At 41.6% G+C, this 25,312-nt stretch overlaps 1 protein-coding gene across 1 annotated transcript in view; it reads left to right on the top strand.

Annotated features, from left to right (window-relative positions):
- col7a1 (collagen, type VII, alpha 1) overlaps positions 1-25,312 on the top strand; it is a 519,627-nt gene that overhangs the window by 413,524 nt on the left and 80,791 nt on the right. The window contains exons 91-94 of the mRNA XM_060918496.1: positions 8,434-8,478; positions 8,562-8,597; positions 8,687-8,722; positions 8,815-8,874. Coding sequence (XP_060774479.1) covers positions 8,434-8,478; positions 8,562-8,597; positions 8,687-8,722; positions 8,815-8,874 — 177 coding nt within the window. The remainder of the gene's footprint in view (positions 1-8,433; positions 8,479-8,561; positions 8,598-8,686; positions 8,723-8,814; positions 8,875-25,312) is intronic.

Raw genomic sequence — 25,312 nt, 5'->3', positions numbered from 1 at the left:
TCTTCTGACTAGAATTGTATCTCCTCTCTCATTTTATCAAATGAATTCAGTTCTGATCGATGTTTTGGGTCGATCTTCCCTCGGGGAACAAAATTTAGTCCTTTGTTGATTTTCCTGTTGTAAAGAGTTTGTGGTGGAGGTCTGTCCTCTCTCACATTGTCACATTTCAGTTCTGTTTGATGTTTTGGTCATCATGGTTGTTTTGATGGCAGGCCGGGTGAGCGACTACATCCTTGATGTTCTGATTATTATTATCTCATCTCATCTCATTATCTGTAGCCGCTTTATCCTGTTCTACAGGGTCGCAGGCAAGCTGGAGCCTATCCCAGCTGACTACGGGCGAAAGGCGGGGTACACCCTGGACAAGTCGCCAGGTCATCACAGGGCTGACACATAGACACAGACAACCATTCACACTCACATTCACACCTACGGTCAATTTAGAGTCACCAGTTAACCTAACCTGCATGTCTTTGGACTGTGGGGGAAACCGGAGCACCCGGAGGAAACCCACGTGGATACGGGGAGAACATGCAAACCACACAGAAAGGCCCTCGCCGGCCACGGGGCTCGAACCCGGACCTTCTTGCTGTGAGGCGACAGCGCTAACCACTACACCACCGTGCCGCCCCATTATTATTATTATTTTTTTTCCCCCTCAGGAAATTGTCCCATTGTTTCTTCATGTGTTTTGTCAAAATCCCAAAAAGCAAATAATAAAGCTTGTAAAAGGTTTAGATCAGAATCCTGGTGTGAAATAAGGACAGTAAGGACTGTTTACAGCCTCAAACAGTCCATCTTAAAATATATAAAAAAAAATAATAATTAACAAATTAAAACGCAGAAGCACACTAGCACGGCTCATCAACATGGTTTAGATATGCAAATTAGAAATGCTTTCAACCCTAAACACACATTGCTGCCTATTTACCTTGTGCTGAATTTGCATACGGCCCTGGTCATGCCGTCTTTCCCAATTATGTTGCGCAAGGGGTAAAATCGAAACATCCTTGTATGTACTCAGTACTATACTTTTTGATTGCCTAATATGAGGCGTATCAGACGCTCGCTGGCCGTGCTGTGAAAATTCTCCATGCAGACGCTCATCTAAGTTTACAAATCCGTCTTTGCTTGACTCTTGAATATTTTCTATCACTAAAACGCTATTAATCTCTGCTTTCCAAAGAAATGTATCTGGTTAAGATCTGTTCAGTGCTTTGGGAGTAACGGCAGGTTGAAGTCGGTACAACAGAGTAAAAACTCTGCTCGCGGGACGTCGGGAAACTGACAGTGCTTTTCTTTTTGAGTCACGGGAAAGCAGTCAGTCTCTCTCTCTCTCTCTCTCTCTCTCTCTCTCTCATTATCGGTTTCCCACTGGATTACTCGTCAATATCAATCAGATAACTTTTATAGGGATGTTTTCTCGCTCTCACGGTTTCTGATGAAGGATTCAGCAAAATTTTCCGTCTGCTAGTTTTGATGTTATGATTCACGGGAGACTTTGAAGTGAGTTTTCAGAGCTTTACCTACTTTTTTTTTCAAATCAAACTGATTCGTGTAAATAAACAACTATTTTAGAATATAACTGGAGCTGATTTGATGAAAAATAGTGAGATCTTAGTGGTCGGAATGAGATTAAAAAAAAACAGAAGTCAGAAACGCAAGTGTCAATTTCAGTTGAGTTAATGTGAATTGTTTATTGGATGTGGATCAGACAGTTTTTTCGAGGTTCGCCTTGAAAATTGTGAATATTAATTGAAATAAAAATCATTTATATTCTTTCATATAAACATTAGTAGGCCCAACTTTTGAGAAATACAAGGCCTACAGAGCACAAAGAGGGGATTAAAAATAATCTTTTATTACTTTTTTATTGAATTTACCGATTTAACATTTTTACCTAATTTGCATAATTGATTTTTACTAATTTTTCAAACTTTGTATTCAGTAGACAGTAGGGTGCATCAGTTGCCCTCACTTTCATAAAATCTGATGCGTTTTTGTTTGGGTGTTCCTTTTCACCAATAAAGACATCCTGTAAAATTTTTTGACCATATTCAAAAGTCTAATGGTGGCACCATGAGGTTCATTTTTTTGGCCAAAAAACGCTTATTTTATGTTTTCGCGTAAGGTTTGAATCACAATGTTGGACTCCATTTACTGATTTCTTGTGACCCAGAGATCATGTTAAGAACCTTTGCAAGGGATTGAGAAGCATTAATGTGATTCATAATACATTTGTATTGTTTAAAAGTGGTTGAACAATGATTCAATGAACAGCTAAAACTCAAACTGTGCTTGATAATATATTTAGAATATGGACTAAAAATGTGGATCTAAGATATTTGGTATACTCTATAAGGTGCCATAATGTTTCATGAAAAGTGATCGAAATTTTGTCATAAAAGTCATAAAATAGCAGCTTTTTCCATAACTTTGAGCTCCTGGTGCCACCATTAAACTTTTGAATTTTGTCAAAATATTTCACCCAGTGTGTTTTCTTACCAAAAGGAACATAAAAACAAAAATGCATCATGATCGGAGGAACTTTTCATTTCGAACCTTTTTTTCTTAAGACTGCAGCAAGTTTGATAGCTGGACCCATTGCCTCAATTTTTAATCTTAGTCTTAGCAGTGGGACTATACCTAGCTTATGGAAGACAGCACTGGTCCTTCCACTGTTAAAAGGTGGCGATCCCTCTATTTTAGATAACTACCGTCCCATTTCGAGGCTGTCTGTCACAGCTAAAGTTTTTGAATCTCTTGTAAATGAACAACTGAAGTGTTTTTTAACAGAAAATAATATTTTAAGTTCCTCACAATCAGGTTTTAGACAAGGCCACAGCACAATAACTGCAGTTACATCTGTTACAAATGATATCATCACTGCCTTGGATAACAAAAAATCATGTGCAGCACTTTGTTGACTTAACCAAAGCTTTTGACTCTGTAGACCATGGGCTTCTTTTACAGAGCCTGAAATGTATAGGTTGCAGTGATGGTGTATTGAACTGGTTCACTAATTATTTAACTGGGAGAACTCGGTGTGTGTCGGTTGAAAATTATAATTCTAAATATCTACAGGTGAAAATGGGTGTTCCTCAAGGATCCATTTTGGGGCCCATTTTGTTTTCTATTTTTATTAATAATCTCGGTGTAGGTTTAGAACCGGCTAAAGTTCACCTCTATGCAGATGATACAATTATCTACACCACAGCATCATCTGTTCAAAGGGAAGTAGATTCTTTACAGTCTTCTTTTAACACTCTGCAGGTCTCTCTTCTTAGGTTGAAATTGGTTTTGAATGCCAAAAAGACTAAATTTATGGTTTTAACACGCTCTCGATTAACTAACTTAAATTATGTTGTTTCAACACTAGATGGCAGTCATCTAGAGAGGGTTACCTGTTACAAATACCTAGGTATATGGTTTGACGACAAACTGTCCTTTGGCACCCACATAGATAGTCTCTTAAAAAAGCTACAGGCCAAAGTTAGGTTTTTATTTTCGTTTGAAAAAACGTTTTCCTTTTGCTGCCAGAAAGAAACTAGTTCAAAGTACTTTTATGGCAGTTATAGACTATGGTGATATACAACCCCGATTCCAAAAAAGTTGGGACAAAGAACAAATTGTAAATAAAAACAGAATGCAATAATTTACAAATCTCAAAAACTGATATTGTATTCACAATAGAACATAGACAACGTATCAAATGTCGAAAGTGAGACATTTTGAAATTTCATGCCAAATATTGGCTCATTTGAAATTTCATGACAGCAACACATCTCAAAAAAGTTGGGACAGGGGCAATAAGAGGCTGGAAAAGTTAAAGGTACAAAAAAGGAACAGCTGGAGGACCAAATTGCAACTCATTAGGTCAATTGGCAATAGGTCATTAACATGACTGGGTATAAAAAGAGCATCTTGGAGTGGCAGCGGCTCTCAGAAGTAAAGATGGGAAGAGGATCACCAATCCCCCTAATTCTTCACCGACAAATAGTGGAGCAATATCAGAAAGGAGTTCGACAGTGTAAAATTGCAAAGAGTTTGAACATATCATCATCTACAGTGCATAATATCATCAAAAGATTCAGAGAATCTGGAAGAATCTCTGTGCGTAAGGGTCAAGGCCGGAAAACCATACTGGGTGCCCGTGATCTTCGGGCCCTTAGACGGCACTGCATCACATACAGGCATGCTTCTGTATTGGAAATCACAAAATGGGCTCAGGAATATTTCCAGAGAACATTATCTGTGAACGCAATTCACCGTGCCATCCGCCGTTGCCAGCTAAAACTCTATAGTTCAAAGAAGAAGCCGTATCTAAACATGATCCAGAAGCGCAGACGTCTTCTCTGGGCCAAGGTTCATTTAAAATGGACTGTGGCAAAGTGGAAAACTGTTCTGTGGTCAGACGAGTCAAAATTTGAAGTTCTTTATGGAAATCAGGGACGCCGTGTCATTCGGACTAAAGAGAAGAAGGACAACCCAAGTTGTTATCGGCGCTCAGTTCAGAAGCCTGCATCTCTGATGGTATGGGGTTGCATTAGTGCATGTGGCATGGGCAGCTTACACATCTGGAAAGACACCATCAATGCTGAAAGGTATATCCAGGTTCTAGAGCAACATATGCTCCCATCCAGACGACGTCTCTTTCAGGGAAGACCTTGCATTTTCCAACATGACAATGCCAAACCACATACTGCATCAATTACAGCATCATGGCTGCGTAGAAGAAGGGTCCGGGTACTGAACTGGCCAGCCTGCAGTCCAAATCTTTCACCCATAGAAAACATTTGGCACATCATAAAACGGAAGATACGGCAAAAAAGCCCTAAGACAGTTGAGCAACTAGAATCCTACATTAGACAAGAATGGGTTAACATTCCTATCCCTAAACTTGAGCAACTTGTCTCCTCAGTCCCCAGACGTTTACAGACTGTTGTAAAGAGAAAAGGGGATGTCTCACAGTGGGAAACATGGCCTTGTCCCAACTTTTTTGAGATGTGTTGTTGTCATGAAATTTAAAATCACCTAATTTTTCTCTTTAAATGATGCATTTTCTCAATTTAAACATTTGATATGTCATCTATGTTCTATTCTGAATAAAATATGGAATTTTGAAACTTCCACATTATTGCATTCCGTTTTTATTTACAATTTGTACTTTGTCCCAACTTTTTTGGAATCGGGGTTGTATATGCATACTGGCACATCCCTTCTGAAAAAGTTGGATGTGGTGTACCATTCTGCCCTGCGCTTCATAACAGGGGCAAACGCAAGGACGCATCACTGTAACCTTTATCATATGGTTCAGTGGACATCTTTGTCTATAAGAAGGAAAAGTCATATTTTAATATTTGTTGCAAAAGCTATCTTAGGTAAGTTGCCGTTTTATATATCTAGTCTGCTTGTATGGCGTACTTACACTTATAGCACTCGTGCATCAGAGAAAATACTTTTTCAAATTCCAATGTCACGAACAGAACTTGGTAAAACAGCCTTCTGTGCATATGCACCGTGTGCTTGGAATGAGCTACAAAATACACTAAATCTTGTGACAATACCCTCGATTGCATTTTTTAAAAATTGTTTAAAGTCAGTACTTACAGAAGAGTGTCATGGTTTTAATTAAGGCTACTGCTTCTTCATTTTATACTACTTATGTTTCATTTCTTTTTTACTCTGTGTTCTATGTGTGATTGTTGATTGTTTTGTCCTGGTGTTTTGGTTTATGTTAGTCTGTATTTCTTGTATGAAACTTTTAAGTCGCTACCTTGGCCACGACTCCCTGGAAGACGAGATATTGTATCTCAATGGGACCTTCCTGGTAAAACATGAGATAAATAAAATAGAAATAAATTTTTTAGGGGGCAACTGATGCACCCTAGTATACAGCCATCTATGTGCTGCCAATTTCCATGTACATTTTGAATGACTCCAGTTCTTACCTGTTGGGACGCAGCAGCCTACTAGAAATAACTTAAAGTTGTTTACGGAAAATGTCACATACGGAACCGTGGGTTTGCATTGCATCTGGTGAGACTGACATTCACCATGCAGCTTGAGTCTTACTACACATTTAAACTATCAACTCTTATAGTCTAACCGACAAGAAATTTAGAGGCTAAACCAAACACGCAAAAACTATGAACAGTCCCTGTCTGGTCCTGTATCTGCATCCAACACGGCATACGGCCAAACGGGAGGTTCCGAGTGACCGTGGTGTCGTCACCTGGAAATGGATCGGGAAAAAAAAAAAATCATAATGCGACCCAAGCTAGTCCTGTATGAACACTATTAGAACATGTTGTGCTTTTGGTGATAAATATCTAACATGGAGCTTAGACGTGACATTTTTTGGAGCGGGACCAATAGCATGACCAATGAATAGTGTTGGAAAATGATAGGCTCTTATATTTTATTTTGTGATGAAATAAGTTTTTGCCAGTGGCTTCTTCAAAGCTCACAAAGATTTCACAATGCTGTTTCATGAAATGTTTTCACAATATGACCATCCAGCAGACAAATTAATCTCTTTGGGGGGAAAAAAAAAAACCAAATCCACTGATTTAGTCATAACTGTTTTGTAAAATTTACAGGGTTTCCGTGTCATTAAATGGATTTTGTGAAAATTAAAGCCTTAAATGGCATTAAAAAGCATTAAATTTAATTCCTAGTAGCATTAAAAATTCTTTCTGTAGTTTTCAGGAAAAATATTGATTTTGAACATATAGGAAATATTCATGAGGCACGGTGGTGTAGTGGTTAGCGCTGTTGCCTCACAGCAAGAAGGTCTGGGTTCGAGCCCCGTGGCCGGCGAGGGCCTTTCTGTGCGGAGTTTGCTTGTTCTCCTCGTGTCCGCGTGGGTTTCCTCCGGGTGCTCCGGTTTCCCCCACAGTCCAAAGACATGCAGGTTAGGTTAACTGGTGACTCTAAATTGACCGTAGGTGTGAATGTGAGTGTGAATGGTTGTCTGTGTCTATGTGTCAGCCCTGTGATGACCTGGCGACTTGTCCAGGGTGTACCCCGCCTTTCGCCCGTAGTCAGCTGGGATAGGCTCCAGCTTGCCTGCGACCCTGTAGAACAGGATAAAGCGGCTAGAGATGATGAGATGAGACTTGATTTTGCCTACACTACACTTCAGACTTTAAATTCATTTAATTTTATTTGTATAGAGATCTTGCAGTCACGTGACTGGAAAGTACACAGCCGCCATCTTGTCGGTAAAAAACACCGCTGAATACTGCTGCACTCGTGTACAGAAGGGATCAATTTCAACCGACGGACTACACGGCTCATTTTTCTAATGAACAGATAACTAGATATATGTCTAAAATAAACAATCTACAGATTAGTGACCCTTATGGCTTACCGGACGGAGTTTTCACGACTGTGTCAGTGGATATTGAACTGCCAGAGGTGCAATACCCAGACGTGTATAATTACCTCATCAACTTTCCCTCGCTGTTCAGTGGTGAAGCACTGCGTGCTTATAAATCTCTGGACAGTTATCTTTACAGAAATTCAGGATTTGTCAGCGACTCAGATGTGGCATCTTGTAAACAAGAAAATAACAATCCTCATTGGACGGGTAAGTCACTTAAGTATTGAGTATAGCACTGACCAGCCGATTATAGAATAGAATAAGGTAATTCCAGCTGTAATTCCAAATCGTCCGTCTTGTTTACCATGGATCGGGCGTTGGAGAGGTAGCGGCTTGGCAGTGGAGATTTGAGTGGCTGTTTTCTGAGCTTAATCAACAGGCCAGCTCTGCTTGCAGCCTCGCTTTTGCTTCCTCTCCCGACGACGCCTCCTTCACCTGCCAGACCCGATAACAATCCACGGAGACCCCGCTGGTCTCACTGTCTCGTCCGGAATGTTGTGCATGCGATGGAAATTGCTACAAACCGTCATTTTCTGCTGGAAACCCATGTCCAGTAAGTCCATACGGTTGTAGTGGATATTGAAGTCCGGTACAGACGAACAACACGCAAAAATACACATAAACATAAAAAAACGTGCACAGGTAGGGAGAGCTTGTAGCCGCAGCCGTTGTAGTAGAATTGTATATAGTAGGGTTTTCCAGAAGAAAAGGTAGAAGCAGAAGTAGAAGGCGGAAATATGGCGTTTGACCGACAAGATGGCGTCTGTCACAATCTGGATCGGCTGTGACGTCACATGCAAGTGCTCCATGGCGCCAAATCATGAAATACATTTATCTCAAGGCACTTTACAATAAATTAAGAGTTTCCAGAGGTTTTTTTTTTCTCTCTCTTTACTATACATATATATCCGTGGATTGTCATGGGTTGTTGATGGTGTTAAAACTGGCATTAAAAGGGCATTAAATGAGATTTGCTGATTTCTGCAGAAACCCTGATTTAAGGGGACTTCAAGAAGCAGATTTTACAGCACTGAGCTTTTTTTCAGGGTATTAAAGGAGATAAAGGACCAGCTGGAATCAAAGGCGACAAAGTGAGTATAAAAAGTAATGTATAAGGAACCCCGGCATGTCTTACACACGTACTGATGTCTGATGTTGTGTTTTTGTCCTGTAGGGTTCACATGGCGATCCAGGGGAACCTGGTGAAAATGTGAGTATCTGTTCATACAGACAAGCAACCGTCTGTTATTCATCTGGTGTGATTTTAACGAGTCTTTCTGTCTCGTTCTGGATTACCAGGGACAAAGAGGAGCACCAGGGCCTAAAGGAGACAAAGTAGGGGCCCGAACTCTGATTCTGCCATCGAGACGGATCATCTCAGCAGGGTCTGATCAGTGATTCTGCTGCTTTTTGTTTGTATATTGTAGGGTGAAGCAGGTGTTGGAATAATTGGACCTCCAGGCCAATCTGGACCTGCAGGATTAAAGGTATTTAACATATTTACAGCCACAAACACAAACGTGTACACACACACACACTTGGAATTATCTTTGGTGATGGTTTTACATTTTCTTTTGTATTATCATAGCTAAATAATGCTAATCTTACACTTGACACTAACACCAAGCACTGTACAATTCGAGAAGTCTTATCATCTGATTACAAAGTGCAGGTTGACGTGACATTTTTGTGACAAGCAATATGTGTCATGTACTTTACATCTGGAAAGGTGGGAAAATAAAAAGAAACGTTTTACAGTTAACACTTATTCCACGAAATCGAGCCGTACGTGAGCTGATAGCCGACGAGGTGCGTAGCACCGAGATTGAGTGGAATAACTGTTTTATTCTATCCACATTCACTGGATTTTGAGAAACCGAGCATTTTTATTTTTCGCAAAGTCGATAAATAAAAATTTTATACAAAACGTCCGACAAAATAATTTCCGCTTAGAATATAAACAAACCGGCGAAATGACGGGAGCAATTTGTGAAAAATGCGATAATAATAATTCTTGAAAAATAAAAAAAGATATGTTCTTACTAGGGGTGGGACTAGATTAAAAAAATAATCTAATTAATTACAGGCTTTGTAATTAATTAATCTTAAAGGTCCCATGGCATCGTTTTTTCATTAATTGTGCGGTGGTCTCTAGTATGGATGAATGCCCCGTGAGCCGGTTTTGGTGAAAAAAATGCTGTGGTTCTCCTGTTTCAGGCTGTTCTAGTTTGGTGGAGGAGTGGGTGGCGGGAGAACGACAGGATTTAAGCTCTTACTCATTAATATTCATGACATGAAAACGTTTTCCCTCTGATTGGCTAACGGCACTGTGACGCTACCTCCAGTGGGTCAGAACAAGCGGATGTGGGTGTCTTACTACGGCGAGAGAGAAGGAACAAACCGCGAAGGGAAAAATACCGCGCGCTGACGTCATTAAGGTGCGACGCGAGGAAATAAAATAAATTCAACAAATGTTTGGGTTTTTACTGAACAAACAAATGAATAAAATGAACGAGTGACTTAACCTTCATCCTACCAAGTGGGGTCCATCTGGACCCCGCACCTATATGTTTGTTTGCCATTTTAAAAATATGTGACATACTGCCTCACCGTTTTATGAATTTGTCGGAATTTATGTCTTAATTAAAACACTAAAGCACCGGAAGATCAGCTTTTTGCATTGTGAAGGTAAAATTAATTTGTTACTGGGGTCCAACCGGACCCCAGAGTAAAGTTTATCTGTCTTTCATTTTATAATTGAATAGCACACTGAAAGTTAACTTCTTTTATTTCTTTTATGTTCCATAATGAAACTACCAAGGCATTCCTTCTTGGGGTCCGTGTGGACCCCACTGCTGCAATAAGCACAGGCTGCAAAACAAAAGCCCTAAATTATTTTACAATTACTTTTTTGTTTTAAATTCTGTACGAAAAGACCTAAGTTGTAATCCAGAATGTTTTACAGCTGCATGAGCTGCAAAAATCATGTATATAATGCCAATTTTTTTTTGTGGCGCTATAATTTGCTACATGTATGCTAGTTATTGCAATATTATTGCATTTATAATACATCATTGATATTCAGCCATAGTGGATTTTGTTCTTCAATAAAGTTATGTCTGTTTGCTGCATTGAATTGGTTCTTACTGCATTGATTTCAAGGTATTCCCTCCTGGGGTCCATACGGACCCCGCCTGGTAGTTTGTGTATGTAAAATTGGCTGGTAGGATGAAGGTTAAGTGTGTTCTTTATGCCTTGAGCCCTTTAGTGTATTGCTGTTATTAGTACAAGATGTTCTGAACAAAACTTATCTGGTGATTTTGTCTTTATAAGCTTTAATTTTAAAGAAAAGTATTGGGGTCCAAACGGACCCCACATGGTAAGATTAAGGTGTAAAATAGCATGGTAGGATAAGGGTTAAAAAAAAGAATGTGGGTGTCTTTGTAAAAACTGTATTGATTGGCTATTATAACAGAGCATGCTGCATGCTTTTTGGTTTTGTAGCGCAGAGTACCTGGCTAACTGCAGGAAGTGGTTAGCTGCACAGCTAATGTAGCCATTGCAAGGCTAACGCACCGATTTTAAAACACGGCAAAACATAAGCTCATAAGTTACAGTCAATTTCCAGACTAAACTCAGTTTAACAGAGCATGCTGCATGCTTTTTGGTTTTGTAGCGCAGAGTACCTGGCTAACTGCAGGAACCGGTTAGCTGCACAGCTAATGTAGCCATTGCAAGGCTAACGCACCGATTTTAAAACACGGCAAAACGACTTAACAGTTATACACTTACTTGTTCAGTGTTTGTGGCTGATGCGGCAGGGATGCTTGGTACGGACCCAGGCTTCAGTGACAGTTGATGTGCAAAACCTGCCCTGTACTGTCCCAAGTTGTGGAAACATTCATCAGGAAAATGCTTCTGACAAACATACACCGTCTTAGGTAGACTCGACGGCGTATTATTGAAGTAAATAAAATGAAGCCACTGCGTCTTCAGGGGCTCTCCCGTCGGCAGTAAAAACAGACTCCTTTCTGTGTTGTCACATCCATGTACAGCGCAACTTCCATGTTTGGTGGCAACTTTTGAGCTGGGCGGGCAATCCATACAGTGGGTGGGAATCCAGAGGGGGGGCGTGGGGATCATCTCCCTTGCTGACGTAGTAAAGGGAAGAGCTTATCAACGCGCCATTTTGACGCGCCATTCTCAAATGTTGACAAAGGGTGGGCATAGTTTGGTTTACACATTATGAAATTTCTAGCCACTGGGGTGACTTAAGAAGGTCAGAGGAACTCATTTTATCGTTAAAAAACCTCAGAAAGTGAAAATTTCATGCCATGGGACCTTTAATTAATCTCAATTAATCGCACTACCGTATTTGCCCCAAAAGCAACATTTATTTTATGTAACTAAATAATATGTGCAGAGTTCAAATAATACACAGACATGATTTTTAGATTCAAGCTCATTTAATGGCTGTAAACAATATTTTGTTGGAAATTGTTCTTCTGCACGACATTTGAAATGATGGATCACACGCCACAATCCGCAATACATCTCGTAGACCCTTGTCTTCTACCACCGATAGCGGTCTGCAGTCACTCGGCCAGCGTGTTCGTTAAATTTTCCGACGTTGCCCTGCTCGTTTTCTTCTGGAATCCAGCCATTTCTTCGAGTTTGCACTGCTGACCAGAACTGCTACCTCGAGCTGCAGCTGTTTCAGTAATTGCGGTGACGTGCTTGGTATTTAAATGGTACCATAAAGTTGACGAGCTTCTGTGATAAGCAAACTCCTTTCTGCACAGTTTGCAATAAACTGTGTTGTTTTTTTTTTAAGATATTTTTTGGGCTTTTTTCACCTTTATTGGATAGGACAGTGTAGAGCAGGGGTATTCAATTAAAAATCACTGAGGTCCAGTTATTAAATTTTGTCCAAGTAGAAGGTCCGACCCGAAGTCCGGCTTGTGTCTTATAGCCTTCCCCTATGTCCACATTTTCATATGGTTTCAACAATATTTATTGTTAATTTCCAATGCAGGAAAGGAACTGAGTGCACAACTATCTCTTTTACCATAAAAGTCGTCCCAGGAAAATAAATTCAAGGGCTTTATTTCAGATTAAAGAAAACAGAAACCTCAGAATAAAATCAATAAAAAAGTGCAAACAGAGTGGAATAACTCCTTTTTCTCTTAAATTAAAGCGGTCCCAACCTGAAGAATTGAAGGCCTACGGTTCAAGTAAAAAAGTCAACTCAGAAAACATTAACTAAAAAGTGCAAACAGAGCATTGACTTCACATTTTCTCTTCTTTGTTTTTAAAGGTCCCATGGCATGATGGTTTGTTGATGCTTTAAACGGGCTCGTGGAGGTTTCCGGATGTTATATCCGCAGCCTTTCTCGAAATGAACCCTCGGCACGTAGATATAGCCTCCTGGGAGAAAGCCCCATTTCAGCGCTTTTCTCAGTGCGTCGTTTTGCTAATGAGAAGCATGGAGGCGGGGAAGGGTAGAGGATGGGGGTGGGCCATGGGGGGAGGGGCTTGACCAAGCTGCGCACACACATACTCGCTGCTATCAGCGCCTGTAGCCACGCTGCTAAGACAAAACCCCGTTCTCCCTCGGACTCCTTTCGTAAACTCAACGTGACACAGAGAACAGAGAGTGAGAGTGTTCGGAGTGGTAGTTTACGAACGTATAATACCCTAGGCTTGAACACGCACTCCATAACCAAAGAGGATAGAAGCAGCAACTACAGCAACATAGCGCTTATCCAACAGAAGACATGCATTGCGGAGCAATAGTCAAACATAAGCTCATAAGTTACAGTCAATTTCCAGACTAAACTCAGTTTAACAGAGCATGCTGCATGCTTTTTGGTTTTGTAGCGAAGAGTACCTGGCTAACTGCAGGAAGCGGTTAGCTGCACAGCTAATGTAGCCATTGCTAGGCTAACGCACCGATTTTAAAACACGGCAAAACGACTTAACAGTTATACACTTACTTGTTCGGTGTTTGTTGCTGATGCGGCAGGGATGCTTCGTACGGACCCAGGCTTCAGTGACAGTTGATGTGCAAAACCTGCCCTGTACTGTCCCAAGTTGTGGAAACATTCATCAGGAAAATGCTTCCGACAAACATACACCGTCTTAGGTAGACTCGACGGCGTATTATTGAAGTAAATAAAATGAAGCCACTGCGTCTTCAGGGGCTCTCCCGTCGGCAGTAAAAACAGACTCCTTTCTGTGTTGTCACATCCATGTACAGCGCAACTTCCATGTTTGGTGGCAACTTTTGAGCTGGGCGGGCAATCCATACAGTGGGTGGGAATCCAGAGGGGGGGCGTGGGGATCATCTCCCTTGCTGACGTAGTAAAGGGAAGAGCTTATCAACGCGCCATTTTGACGCGCCATTCTCAAATGTTGACAAAGGGTGGGCATAGTTTGGTTTACACATTATGAAATTTCTAGCCACTGGGGTGACTTAAGAAGGTCAGAGGAACTCATTTTATCGTTAAAAAACCTCAGAAAGTGAAAATTTCATGCCATGGGACCTTTAATTAATCTCAATTAATCGCACTACCGTATTTGCCCCAAAAGCAACATTTATTTTATGTAACTAAATAATATGTGCAGAGTTCAAATAATACACAGACATGATTTTTAGATTCAAGCTCATTTAATGGCTGTAAACAATATTTTGTTGGAAATTGTTCTTCTGCACGACATTTGAAATGATGGATCACACGCCACAATCCGCAATACATCTCGTAGACCCTTGTCTTCTACCACCGATAGCGGTCTGCAGTCACTCGGCCAGCGTGTTCGTTAAATTTTCCGACGTTGCCCTGCTCGTTTTCTTCTGGAATCCAGCCATTTCTTCGAGTTTGCACTGCTGACCAGAACTGCTACCTCGAGCTGCAGCTGTTTCAGTAATTGCGGTGACGTGCTTGGTATTTAAATGGTACCATAAAGTTGACGAGCTTCTGTGATAAGCAAACTCCTTTCTGCACAGTTTGCAATAAACTGTGTTGTTTTTTTTTTAAGATATTTTTTGGGCTTTTTTCACCTTTATTGGATAGGACAGTGTAGAGCAGGGGTATTCAATTAAAAATCACTGAGGTCCAGTTATTAAATTTTGTCCAAGTAGAAGGTCCGACCCGAAGTCCGGCTTGTGTCTTATAGCCTTCCCCTATGTCCACATTTTCATATGGTTTCAACAATATTTATTGTTAATTTCCAATGCAGGAAAGGAACTGAGTGCACAACTATCTCTTTTACCATAAAAGTCGTCCCAGGAAAATAAATTCAAGGGCTTTATTTCAGATTAAAGAAAACAGAAACCTCAGAATAAAATCAATAAAAAAGTGCAAACAGAGTGGAATAACTCCTTTTTCTCTTAAATTAAAGCGGTCCCAACCTGAAGAATTGAAGGCCTACGGTTCAAGTAAAAAAGTCAACTCAGAAAACATTAACTAAAAAGTGCAAACAGAGCATTGACTTCACATTTTCTCTTCTTTGTTTTTAAAGGTCCCATGGCATGATGGTTTGTTGATGCTTTAAACGGGCTCGTGGAGGTTTCCGGATGTTATATCCGCAGCCTTTCTCGAAATGAACCCTCGGCACGTAGATATAGCCTCCTGGGAGAAAGCCCCATTTCAGCGCTTTTCTCAGTGCGTCGTTTTGCTAATGAGAAGCATGGAGGCGGGGAAGGGTAGAGGATGGGGGTGGGCCATGGGGGGAGGGGCTTGACCAAGCTGCGCACACACATACTCGCTGCTATCAGCGCCTGTAGCCACGCTGCTAAGACAAAACCCCGTTCTCCCTCGGACTCCTTTCGTAAACTCAACGTGACACAGAGAACAGAGAGTGAGAGTGTTCGGAGTGGTAGTTTACGAACGTATAATACCCTAGGCTTGAACATGCACTCCATAACCAAAGAGGATAGAAGCAGCAACTACAGCAACATAGCGCTTATCCAACAGAAGACATGCATTGCGGAGCAATAGTCAAACATAAGCTCATAAGTTACAGTCAATTTCCAGACTAAACTCAGTTTAACAGAGCATGCTGCATGCTTTTTGGTTTTGTAGCGAAGAGTACCTGGCTAACTGCAGGAAGCGGTTAGCTGCACAGCTAATGTAGCCATTGCTAGGCTAACGCACCGATTTTAAAACACGGCAAAACGACTTAACAGTTATACACTTACTTGTTCGGTGTTTGTTGCTGATGCGGCAGGGATGCTTCGTACGGACCCAGGCTTCAGTGACAGTTGATGTGCAAAACCTGCCCTGTACTGTCCCAAGTTGTGGAAACATTCATCAGGAAAATGCTTCCGACAAACATACACCGTCTTAGGTAGACTCGACGGCGTATTATTGAAGTAAATAAAATGAAGCCACTGCGTCTTCAGGGGCTCTCCCGTCGGCAGTAAAAACAGACTCCTTTCTGTGTTGTCACATCCATGTACAGCGCAATTTCCATGTTTTGCTCGCTTAGGCGATGCCATGTTGTGTCCTCTATGGTCTCCTCACTACAACTGGGTGGGGCAATCCATACAGTGGGTGGGAATCCAGGGGGGGGGGGCGTGGAGATCGTCTCCCTTGCTGACGTAGTAAAGGGAAGAGTTTATCAACGCGCCGTTTTGACGCGCCATTCTGAAATGTTGGGCATAGTTTGGTTTACACATTATGAAATTTCTAGCCACTGGGGTGACTTAAGAAGGTCAGAGGAACTCATTTTAACATTAAAAAACCTCAGAAAGTGAAAATTTCATGCCATGGGACCTTTAAAATAAGGAGGTCCCAGCCTAAAAAAATGAGGGCCTACTTTTCAAGAAAAAAAAAGTCCACATATTCAGAAAACAAGTGGCTTTTTTGGGGGGAAATGCAAACAGAACATTTTTCTTTGAACTTTTCTCTTTTAATTCTTCTTTTACTTTTCTTAATGTGAAAAACGGGCATGTGGCTGACCTGCCAGTAATTTAAATCTTGGTTGGAATGGAGTTAGTGCTATTCTCATGCAGATATGTCGGTGTTCATTGTTGAGCCTAGAACGGTACTTGGTTTTGACAATGTTCATAGTGGAAAAAGCTGACTTACAGCTGTAAGTCGATCCAAACATAGTCAAGGTGTGCAGTGCTCCTTTGGTTAGACCAGGGAACACACTCTCAAACAGTCTGTAACCAGAAAGTAGCAGGGTCCGTTGTCTCAAAATGCTCTCTTAATGCAGCATTTCCTTGCAGATCAGTGAGCAGATCAATGTCTCAGCAACGGCGTTTAAGCACTCCTTCACAACTGTCCCATCACTAAGGTGGTGTTTACATTAGACCGTATCCGTCTCGTTTTCGTCGCGGATGCACTGTCCGTGCACATTAAAACGCCGGGAAACGACTCCACAGGCGGAACAACTTGAATCCGCCAGGGCCCACGTATTCAACCCAGTTCGTATCTGATCCGGTGCTGTGTAAACATCGAGGAACGAGGAAACGCAGTGCTGAGCTCTAGCTGACGTCGTCATTGGACAACGTCACTGTGACATCCACCTTCCTGATTCGCTGGCGTTGGGATCACACACACAGCGGCTCAGTCCCGAATCACTGCTCGTGCGCTTCACTCGCGCGCTCTGTGAGCTGCGCAGGGCCGGAGTGCGCACCCTCCAGAGGGCACTCGCTGTTCAGGGAGGAGTGATTTGGAGCGCAGGAGGAAGCGCTGAGCCGCACTGAGGTTTATTTACACATTTCAACCTCCTTCAGGCGCTTAAACTCAGTGAGAACATGAACATCACAGCCAGGTGTGTTTATCTGCTGGAGAAGGTGTTCGCTTGCCATCCTTCCACTTGCAAGTGGTGAGTGACTTGCGCATGCCCGATATGCACTGGGATCATGTGACGTGCCGTCTAGTTAGTCATGTGATTAGCGTATCCGTGTATTGGCGTTGCTGTGTATACGCGAATCATTTTAAAAACGTTAATCTGATGATCCGCTGATACGGTCTAATGTAAACACCACCTAAATGTTTTTTTATGTTGCCCCAAAATCCACGCTACTTTTAAGGAACATTCGTTTGCACGTTGCTGGGCTGTAAGTGTATGTGTGATGAGTCGGGTAGACCTGTCATACTGTGCTTGCAGTTGGGTTATTTTGCGTGCCTTCAGCTCGGACTTCAGGGGATAACTTTGCTCAAAAGAGCTGTGCTTTGTTTCGTAGTGGCGCTTCACGTTGCCGCTTTTAATTAATGCCACTTTTTCGGAGCATATGAGGCACACTGGTTTTGAACTGCTCGCCGGAAGAATGAACATATATTTCTCCATCCATTCATCTTTAAAACAACGATTTTCCTTGTCTACTTTCCGCCGCCTTTTGGAGCAAGCCATGTTGTCTCGGTCGGTTGTCTCTGAAGTTAACTCTCTTCCTCTCTGCTTGTTGCTGTGCTGTGGTGCGCTGGGTAAGCACAATTTTATTGGCTCAACTGAGTGAAGCTGTTGTCGTATTAACTGGAGTAGCAGCGCCTGCTGTCAATGGAGCACTTGCATATGACGTCACAGCCGATCCAGATTGTGACAGACGCCATCTTGTCGGTCAAACGCCATATTCCGCCTTCTACTTCTGCTTTTACTTCTACCTTTTCTTCTGGAAAACCCTACTATATACAATTCTACTACAACGGCTGCGGCTACAAGCTCTCCCTACCTGTGCACGTTTATGTTTTTTGTGTGTATTTTTGCGTGTTGTTCGTCTGTACCGGACTTCAATATCCACTACAACCGTATGGACTTACTGGACATTGGTTTCCAGCAGAAAATGACGGTTTGTAGCGATTTCCATCGCATGCACAACATTCCGGATGAGATAGCGAGACCAGCGGGGTCTCCGTGGATTGTTATCGGAAGCAAAGCGAAGGAGGCGGCGTCGGGAGAGGAAGCAAAAGCGAGGCAGCAGGCAGAGCGGCCTGTTGACTAAGCTCAGAAAACAGCCACTCAAATCTCCACTGCTAAGTGTCTACCTCTCCAACGCCAGATCCATGTAAACAAGACGGACGATTTGGAATTATAGCTGGAATTACCTTATTCTATTCTATTCTATAATCGGCTGGTCAGTGCTATACTCAATACTTAAGTGACTTACCCATCCAATGAGGATTCTTGTTTACAAGATGCCACATCTGAGTCGCTGACAAATCCTGAATTTCTGTAAAGATAACTGTCCAGAGATTTATAGGCACGCAGTGCTTCACCACTGAACAGCGAGGGAAAGTTAATGAGGTAATTATACACGTCCGGGTATTCCGCTGGGAGTTCAAAATCCGGTCGTGAAAACTCCGTCCGGTAAGCCATAAGCGTCACTAATCTGTAGATCATTTATTTTAGACATATATCTAGTTATCTGTTCATTAGAAAAATGAGCCGTGTAGTCCGTCGGTTGAAATTGATCCATTCTGTACACGAGTGCAGCAGTATTCAGCGGTGTTTTTGACCGACAAGATGGCAGTTGTGTACTTTCCGGTCACGTGACTGCAAGATCTCTATAGCCACGACCATCCAAAATAATGCTCCATGAAAATTACTTAATCTCGTGAATTTACCATTGGTCACGGGTCCGGACAGGACCATCACTGGGTCCGGATCCGGACCGAGGTCCGCCATTTGGTGATGCCTGGTGTAGAGACAGGAAATGAGCAGGAGAGAGAGATGGGGAGGAATCGGGAAATGACCTTGGCTCGGAATCGAACCCGGGTCCCTGGATTTATGGTGTGGCGCCTTATCCACCTGAGCCACGACGCCCCCATAAACTGTGGTTTTATCAACAGTTCCATCGGGACGTTTTTTGAATATAAATTTACCGTCCAGCAGACCCGGCGCGCTTTCAAGCTCCATTGCTGTAAGTGGAACTGTGTGCGTCAGTATATTTGTCGCACCATAACACGGTGCACTAACAACGGTTCCGGGTTGTTTGGCATGCAAACTGCGATAAAATGCGTTAATATTTTTAACGAATTAATTTGTTTGAAATTAATTAATCTTAATTAACACGTTAATGTCCCACCCCTAGTTCTTACCATCAAATACTTTTATTCTATATTTTGTTTTGTTTTTTTTATTTTTAGGGGATTTTGTTTTCAAGTAGACTTTTTATTTCATCCTTGTTTGGTTCAGCAACACGCTCCGCCATTTTGTTTTTTTCTTCTTTAGGTTTTTTTTTGGTGGTTGGCAAACCAATTTAAAGGTGCGTTAGCGCCACCGACTGGGCTGGAGTGCGGAACAGGAGATGTGGGTGGGTAATAGCGTTAATAAGACGCTTCCATCCCTTCCACTGCAGGACTCATCTTCTCAAAGCGACGGTGAAAACCGTCTGCACACCTAACTGTCCACGGTTAAATGCCAGTGTTGTCACGAGTCACCTTATTTTTCAAATGTTAACAAGCGTGAAGCAGAGTTTGTGCAGTTTCATGTGCTGAAACTTGAATCTTTAAAAAAGAAAAGGTCAAAGAAGACAGACGCCGTTATCCCTGTTCAGTTAATGCCACTACCTGAGGGTGGTGACCTTTTTTCCTTTCAGTGAAAACATAATTTGTCCTTGGATTCGAACGTGTTAAACAACCCGGTCCTGGTCACTCACTGCACACAGCCGACATCATGCGTGTGTGAATATGGTTACTAAGCAACCATATCATGCTAATGATAGCAAAGATGATGCTCAGATGATATGTTAACGAGGCTTCTGATCTATACAGAGCATCCCAAAAGTCTCCATACATAAAAGGAAATGAATAGTTTTTAGCAAAATGACTTCCAAAAATTTTCATACTTGGTTTATTTATTTATTAGCTCATCCGGTTGACAGGTGATGAGTTTATGCCATCATGTTGTCCGTTCGTCCGTCCGTCATCATCCACGTTTCATGAAAATCGCTTTTTCTCTCTCAATTCTTCACTGAGTTTTATTCTTTTTGGCAGGAAGGCCAGTCTGCCTGGGGTGCATGTACAGTAGCTTCTACCCAAATTTACATAATTGCAATTAATAATGACGATATGGAGCAATTAATCAATCCCTAATGAGCAGTTTCCACACAAATCGCTTCTTCTCCATCAATTCTTCACCAATTTTTATTCTCCTTGGCATGAAGGTAGGGGAACCTAGGGTGCCTAGAACTTCTAGTCAGATTTGCTTAATTACAATTATTAATGAAGTTATGGACTAATTAAGCCTTAATGAGCAGTTCAACAAAAATCACTTCTTCTCGGTCAATTCCTCACAGTTATAGCTTGTATATAGCTTGCAAGATTTATCGCACAAGGTGGCCCACTTTAGATCGTTCCTTCTGGACTAGACGGGGCCTGAGTGAGCTACGCCGTCATTGACGGTCTCATTTATTTATAGTGGGAGATGACTCCTCGTGTGTGTGTTTTAGAAAGAAATTCAGAAATGCATATCTCCAATGTATGGAGACATTTGGGACGCCCTGTATAGCAGCGCATGATGCTGCTCACAGGATACAACATCTGATTAACTTTTCTGACACATCAGAAATTGATACTCAGTGGAATTCATGTACACGTGCATGCACACACACACACACACAACTTGGCAATGGCAATGACAAAATCAGATCGAAGTAGCACAGTGTAAGCCTGACTAGACCTGTCCTAGTCTCTAGGCATTGCTGGCAACGGGCAACCAGGTGAGACACAAGGCAACTAATTAGGGCAACAGACAATTGGCTACAACCAATCAGATAAGAGCAAATCTATTGTCAGGGAGACAGACACCGCAAAGATGGACACTGAAACGTTTGCAGCTGTCACGTTTGTCACTTTTAGATCAAACGATGTTAGATAACCTCTATTAAAACTCACGAAAGAAAAAAAATAATAATCATGAGCTGCCCGTCACTTTTAACTTAATGCGAGAGAGCTAACGTTATCCCGACATAGCTAGCTATAACGTTCAGCTAACTACGGTTTGTTAGCAAAAACCACTGCTAGTTAGCTAAATCCTGGGCTGCCAACTCTCACGCAATGAGCGTGAGACACACGCATTTGATTGTCTTCACACGCTCACACGCCATACCTCCGATTTCTCACGCTAGAAAAAAAAATCTAGTTTATCTATCTAATCTAGGCTACCCATTGCGTCGCGCCAACCACTCGCGATCGATCAATTACGCCTTACGCACGGCTAAACAGGCAGAGAGGTGTTCCCTTCTGTACACACTCCCCTATGGTAGGTGGCGCATCTAATGATGCTGCACTCGCTGGAAGTTGGATAATTGCCTACCGTCAATTTAGAGGAAGAGGAAGGAGAAGAAGGTATCCGAGTTGAAGACGAGTGTCTCAGACAGGTTTGTACATATGCACGCCAATGTGTGGTGTTACTGGCGTAATTATGAACTTGTATAAAGTTTCTTAATCGTTTTATCCTATATGTGTTGTGAGAATATTTAATGCCATATCGAGAGCTGTGTACTAGGCATGCTAAATCATTATAGGCCTACTGCCGTGCCACAGCCTCTATCTTCCCCAACAAGCAGCACGGGAGAGCACCTCCTTAGCACACGGTTATTAAGGTGCATTCTTAGTTTGTTTACTGTATGTTATCATACTTTATGACTTTATTTGAAGCCATACTGGAAATGTTGTAAAATAAAGCAAGTAAGAGATAATATTACAAATGCAAGAAGAGCCATTAGCCTCCATGCTTATTGTTTATTTACAGGGTATTTATTTTTAATTATTTATGATGTATGTAATTGCTCAGTTAAAGTAAATAAAGCATGGTCACCTGTAATATCAAAGAACTTGAACTTGTGAATAATTAAAAAAAAAAAGACAGAGAACAATATACTGAGGAGACAGGGTTTCAAAGAGGGCAAGACAGGTAGAGAATATTTGTCAGATAACAGGCCCTGACGAATGCTCTATTACTAATAAGAAACATAGATAAGAAATAAATTAATAAGAAATATATTAATATAGCTTATTTAAGTATGACCAAAATTTTTAAGCCCAACTTTGTGTGCACATTCCCACCTATGGCCAAGGTTCAGCTTTTTGTGTTTCAATACTGTTCAAACTTAATCATTTTAATGTTTCTTGTAGCACATGCACATTTTGGTACTGTTTAAGCATTTTATTTGTTCTTTTGCTGTTGATATTTTTCCCCATGCCAATCTTCTGCTGAACCCAGTGGTGGGGAAAGCCCTTAAATGCATAATGAATAGTCAGTGAGGGACAATCTTATTTTTGCAACAGTTATTAAAAACTTAACAGTTTCAATTCAGAAGGTGTTTAGGCTTAGCTGATGAAATATTTTCAAACATGAACTTGCCTTTAAATCTGAAACACAGGTCTACAGGGCTACAGGAACATTGGCAGTCATCTGTAGTTTTCTAGTGTGGGGGCTTTTAAGCCAAAACTTGGTGCGCTTTTGTTGGCCACAAGCTGAAGGCCTGGCAAGTCAGGGTGTGTAAGAATGTAGGTATGGCACAGCAGGCCACTCCAAAAATCCACCAGAATGCAGGAACATCTACTAAATCCAAAATCTCACCCCCCCCCACATTGTCCATCTCCAGCTGGACGACCCACAAACAAAACACCAGAATGCAGGGGGACAAGTGAATATCAAACTGAATACAAAATTCCCACTTACTGCATGGTGTGCGGAAAAATTTTGACGTCGACCCCCCCCCCAAAAAAAATCTCACTCCAAGGAATTTCGAAAAGTTGGCAGCCCTGCTAAATCCCATTCAATCTCTATAGAGCGGTGGTTAGCTAACGGCAGTTTACACCTAGCTGGAAAAAAAAAATCGATGTCTTAATTACAACCTGAGCACATAAAAATAGACGTCTGTTGGTTTTCTGAGCATTTGATGAGGTAAATTCACCACTTTGGGTTTACGCATGACAACTTACTGTCATAAAAAGATATAAGTTGTCACTCTTTTTCTTCGCTCCACTGCCAGAGATGCCGCCATCTTTGTTGAAAATTTTAGAAACACTCAGGTGGTCGTGTGATTCGCTGCTCGCACACTGATCGGGTGATCTTAAAAAGTTGCCCAAAACAATCAAAATAGTTCAGACAGAAATCATGTTGCCCAATCTTAATGGGAAAGTGTCGAAGCGGAATTGCCAGGCAACATTGCCTAAAAAGTTGCCCCGTATATCATCACCTTCAGACTTAGACGCCCCACCCACAGCTCAGGGAGCGTCTGGTATCTTTTGTCCACTTTTCTGGCTGCAAGCTTTGCAATCTTGATAGTTGTAATCTACAGTGGTGCTTGAAAGTTTGTGAACCCTTTAGAATTTTCTATATTTCTGCATAAATATGACCTAAAACATCATCAGATTTTTCACACAAGTCCTAAAAGTAGATAAAGAGAACCCAGTTAAACAAATGAGACAAAAATATTATCCTTGGTCATTTATTTACTGAGGAAAATGATCCAATATTACATATCTGTGAGTGGCAAAAGTATGTGAACCTCTAGGATTAGCAGTTAATTTGAAGGTGAAATTAGAGTCAGGTGTTTTCAATCAATGGGATGACAATCAGGTGTGAGTGGGCGCCCTGTTTTATTTAAAGAACAGGAATCTATCAAAGTCTGATCTTCACAACACATGTTTGTGGAAGTGTATCATGGCAGGAACAAAGGAGATTTCTGAGGACCTCAGAAAAAGCGTTGTTGATGCTCATCAGGCTGGAAAAGGTTACAAAACCATCTCTAAAGAGTTTGGACTCCACCAATCCACAGTCAGACAGATTGTGTACAAATGGAGGAAATTCAAGACCATTGTTACCCTCCCCAGGAGTGGTTGACCAACAAAGATCACTCCAAGAGCAAGGTGTGTAATCGTCAGCGAGGTCAAAAAGGACCCCAGGGTAACTTCTAAGCAACTGAAGGCCTCTCTCACATTGGCTAATGTTAATGTTCATGAGTCCACCATCAGGAGAACACTGAACAACAACGGTGTGCATGGCAGGGTTGCAAGAAGAAAGCCACTGCTCTCCAAAAAGAACATTGCTGCTTGTTTGCAGTTTGCAGATCATGTGGACGAGCCAGAAGGCTATTGGAAAAATGTTTTGTGGATGGGTGAGACCACAATAGAACTTTTTGGTTTAAATGAGAAGCCTTATGTTTGAAGAAAGGAAAACACTGCATTCCAGCCTAAGAACCTTATCCCATCTGTGAAACATGGTGGTGGTAGTATCATGGTTTGGGCCTGTTTTGCTGCATCTGGGCCAGGACGGCTTGCCATCATTGATGGAACAATGAATTCTGAATTATACCAGCGAATTCTTAAGGAAAATGTCAGGACATCTGTCCATGAACTGAATCTCAAGAGAAGGTGGGTCATGCAGCAAGACAACGACCCTAAGCACACAAGTCATTCTACCAAAGAATGGTTAAAGAAGAATAAAGTGAATGTTTTGGAATGGCCAACTCAAAGTCCTGACCTTAATCCAATGGAAATGTTGTGGAAGGACCTGAAGCGAGCAGTTCATGTGAGGAAACCCACCAACATCCCAGAGTTGAAGCTGTTCTGTACGGAGGAACGGGCTAAAATTCCTCCAAGCCGGTGTGCAGGACTGATCAACAGTTACCGCAAATGTTTAGTTGCAGTTATTGCTGCACAAGGGGGTCACACCAGATACTGAAAGCAAAGGTTCACATACTTTTGCCACTCACAGATATGTAATATTGGATCATTTTCCTCAATAAATAAATGACCAAGTATAATATTTTTGTCTCATTTGTTTAACTGGGTTCTCTTTATCTACTTTTAGGACTTGTGTGAAAAATCTGATGATGTTTTAGGTCATATTTATGCAGAAATATAAAAAAATTCTAAAGGGTTCACAAACTTTCAAGCACCACTGTAACTTTAACATTGTTATTCGAACAATGAGTGTTCTCGAGTGAAATGTAGCCACTGGATT

Source organism: Neoarius graeffei, chromosome 4 (genome assembly GCF_027579695.1).
Source record: "Neoarius graeffei isolate fNeoGra1 chromosome 4, fNeoGra1.pri, whole genome shotgun sequence".
Classification (NCBI taxonomy): Eukaryota; Metazoa; Chordata; class Actinopteri; order Siluriformes; family Ariidae; genus Neoarius; species Neoarius graeffei.
Note: the sequence above shows the minus strand (reverse complement) of the source record. Positions and strands in the feature narration are given on the sequence as shown.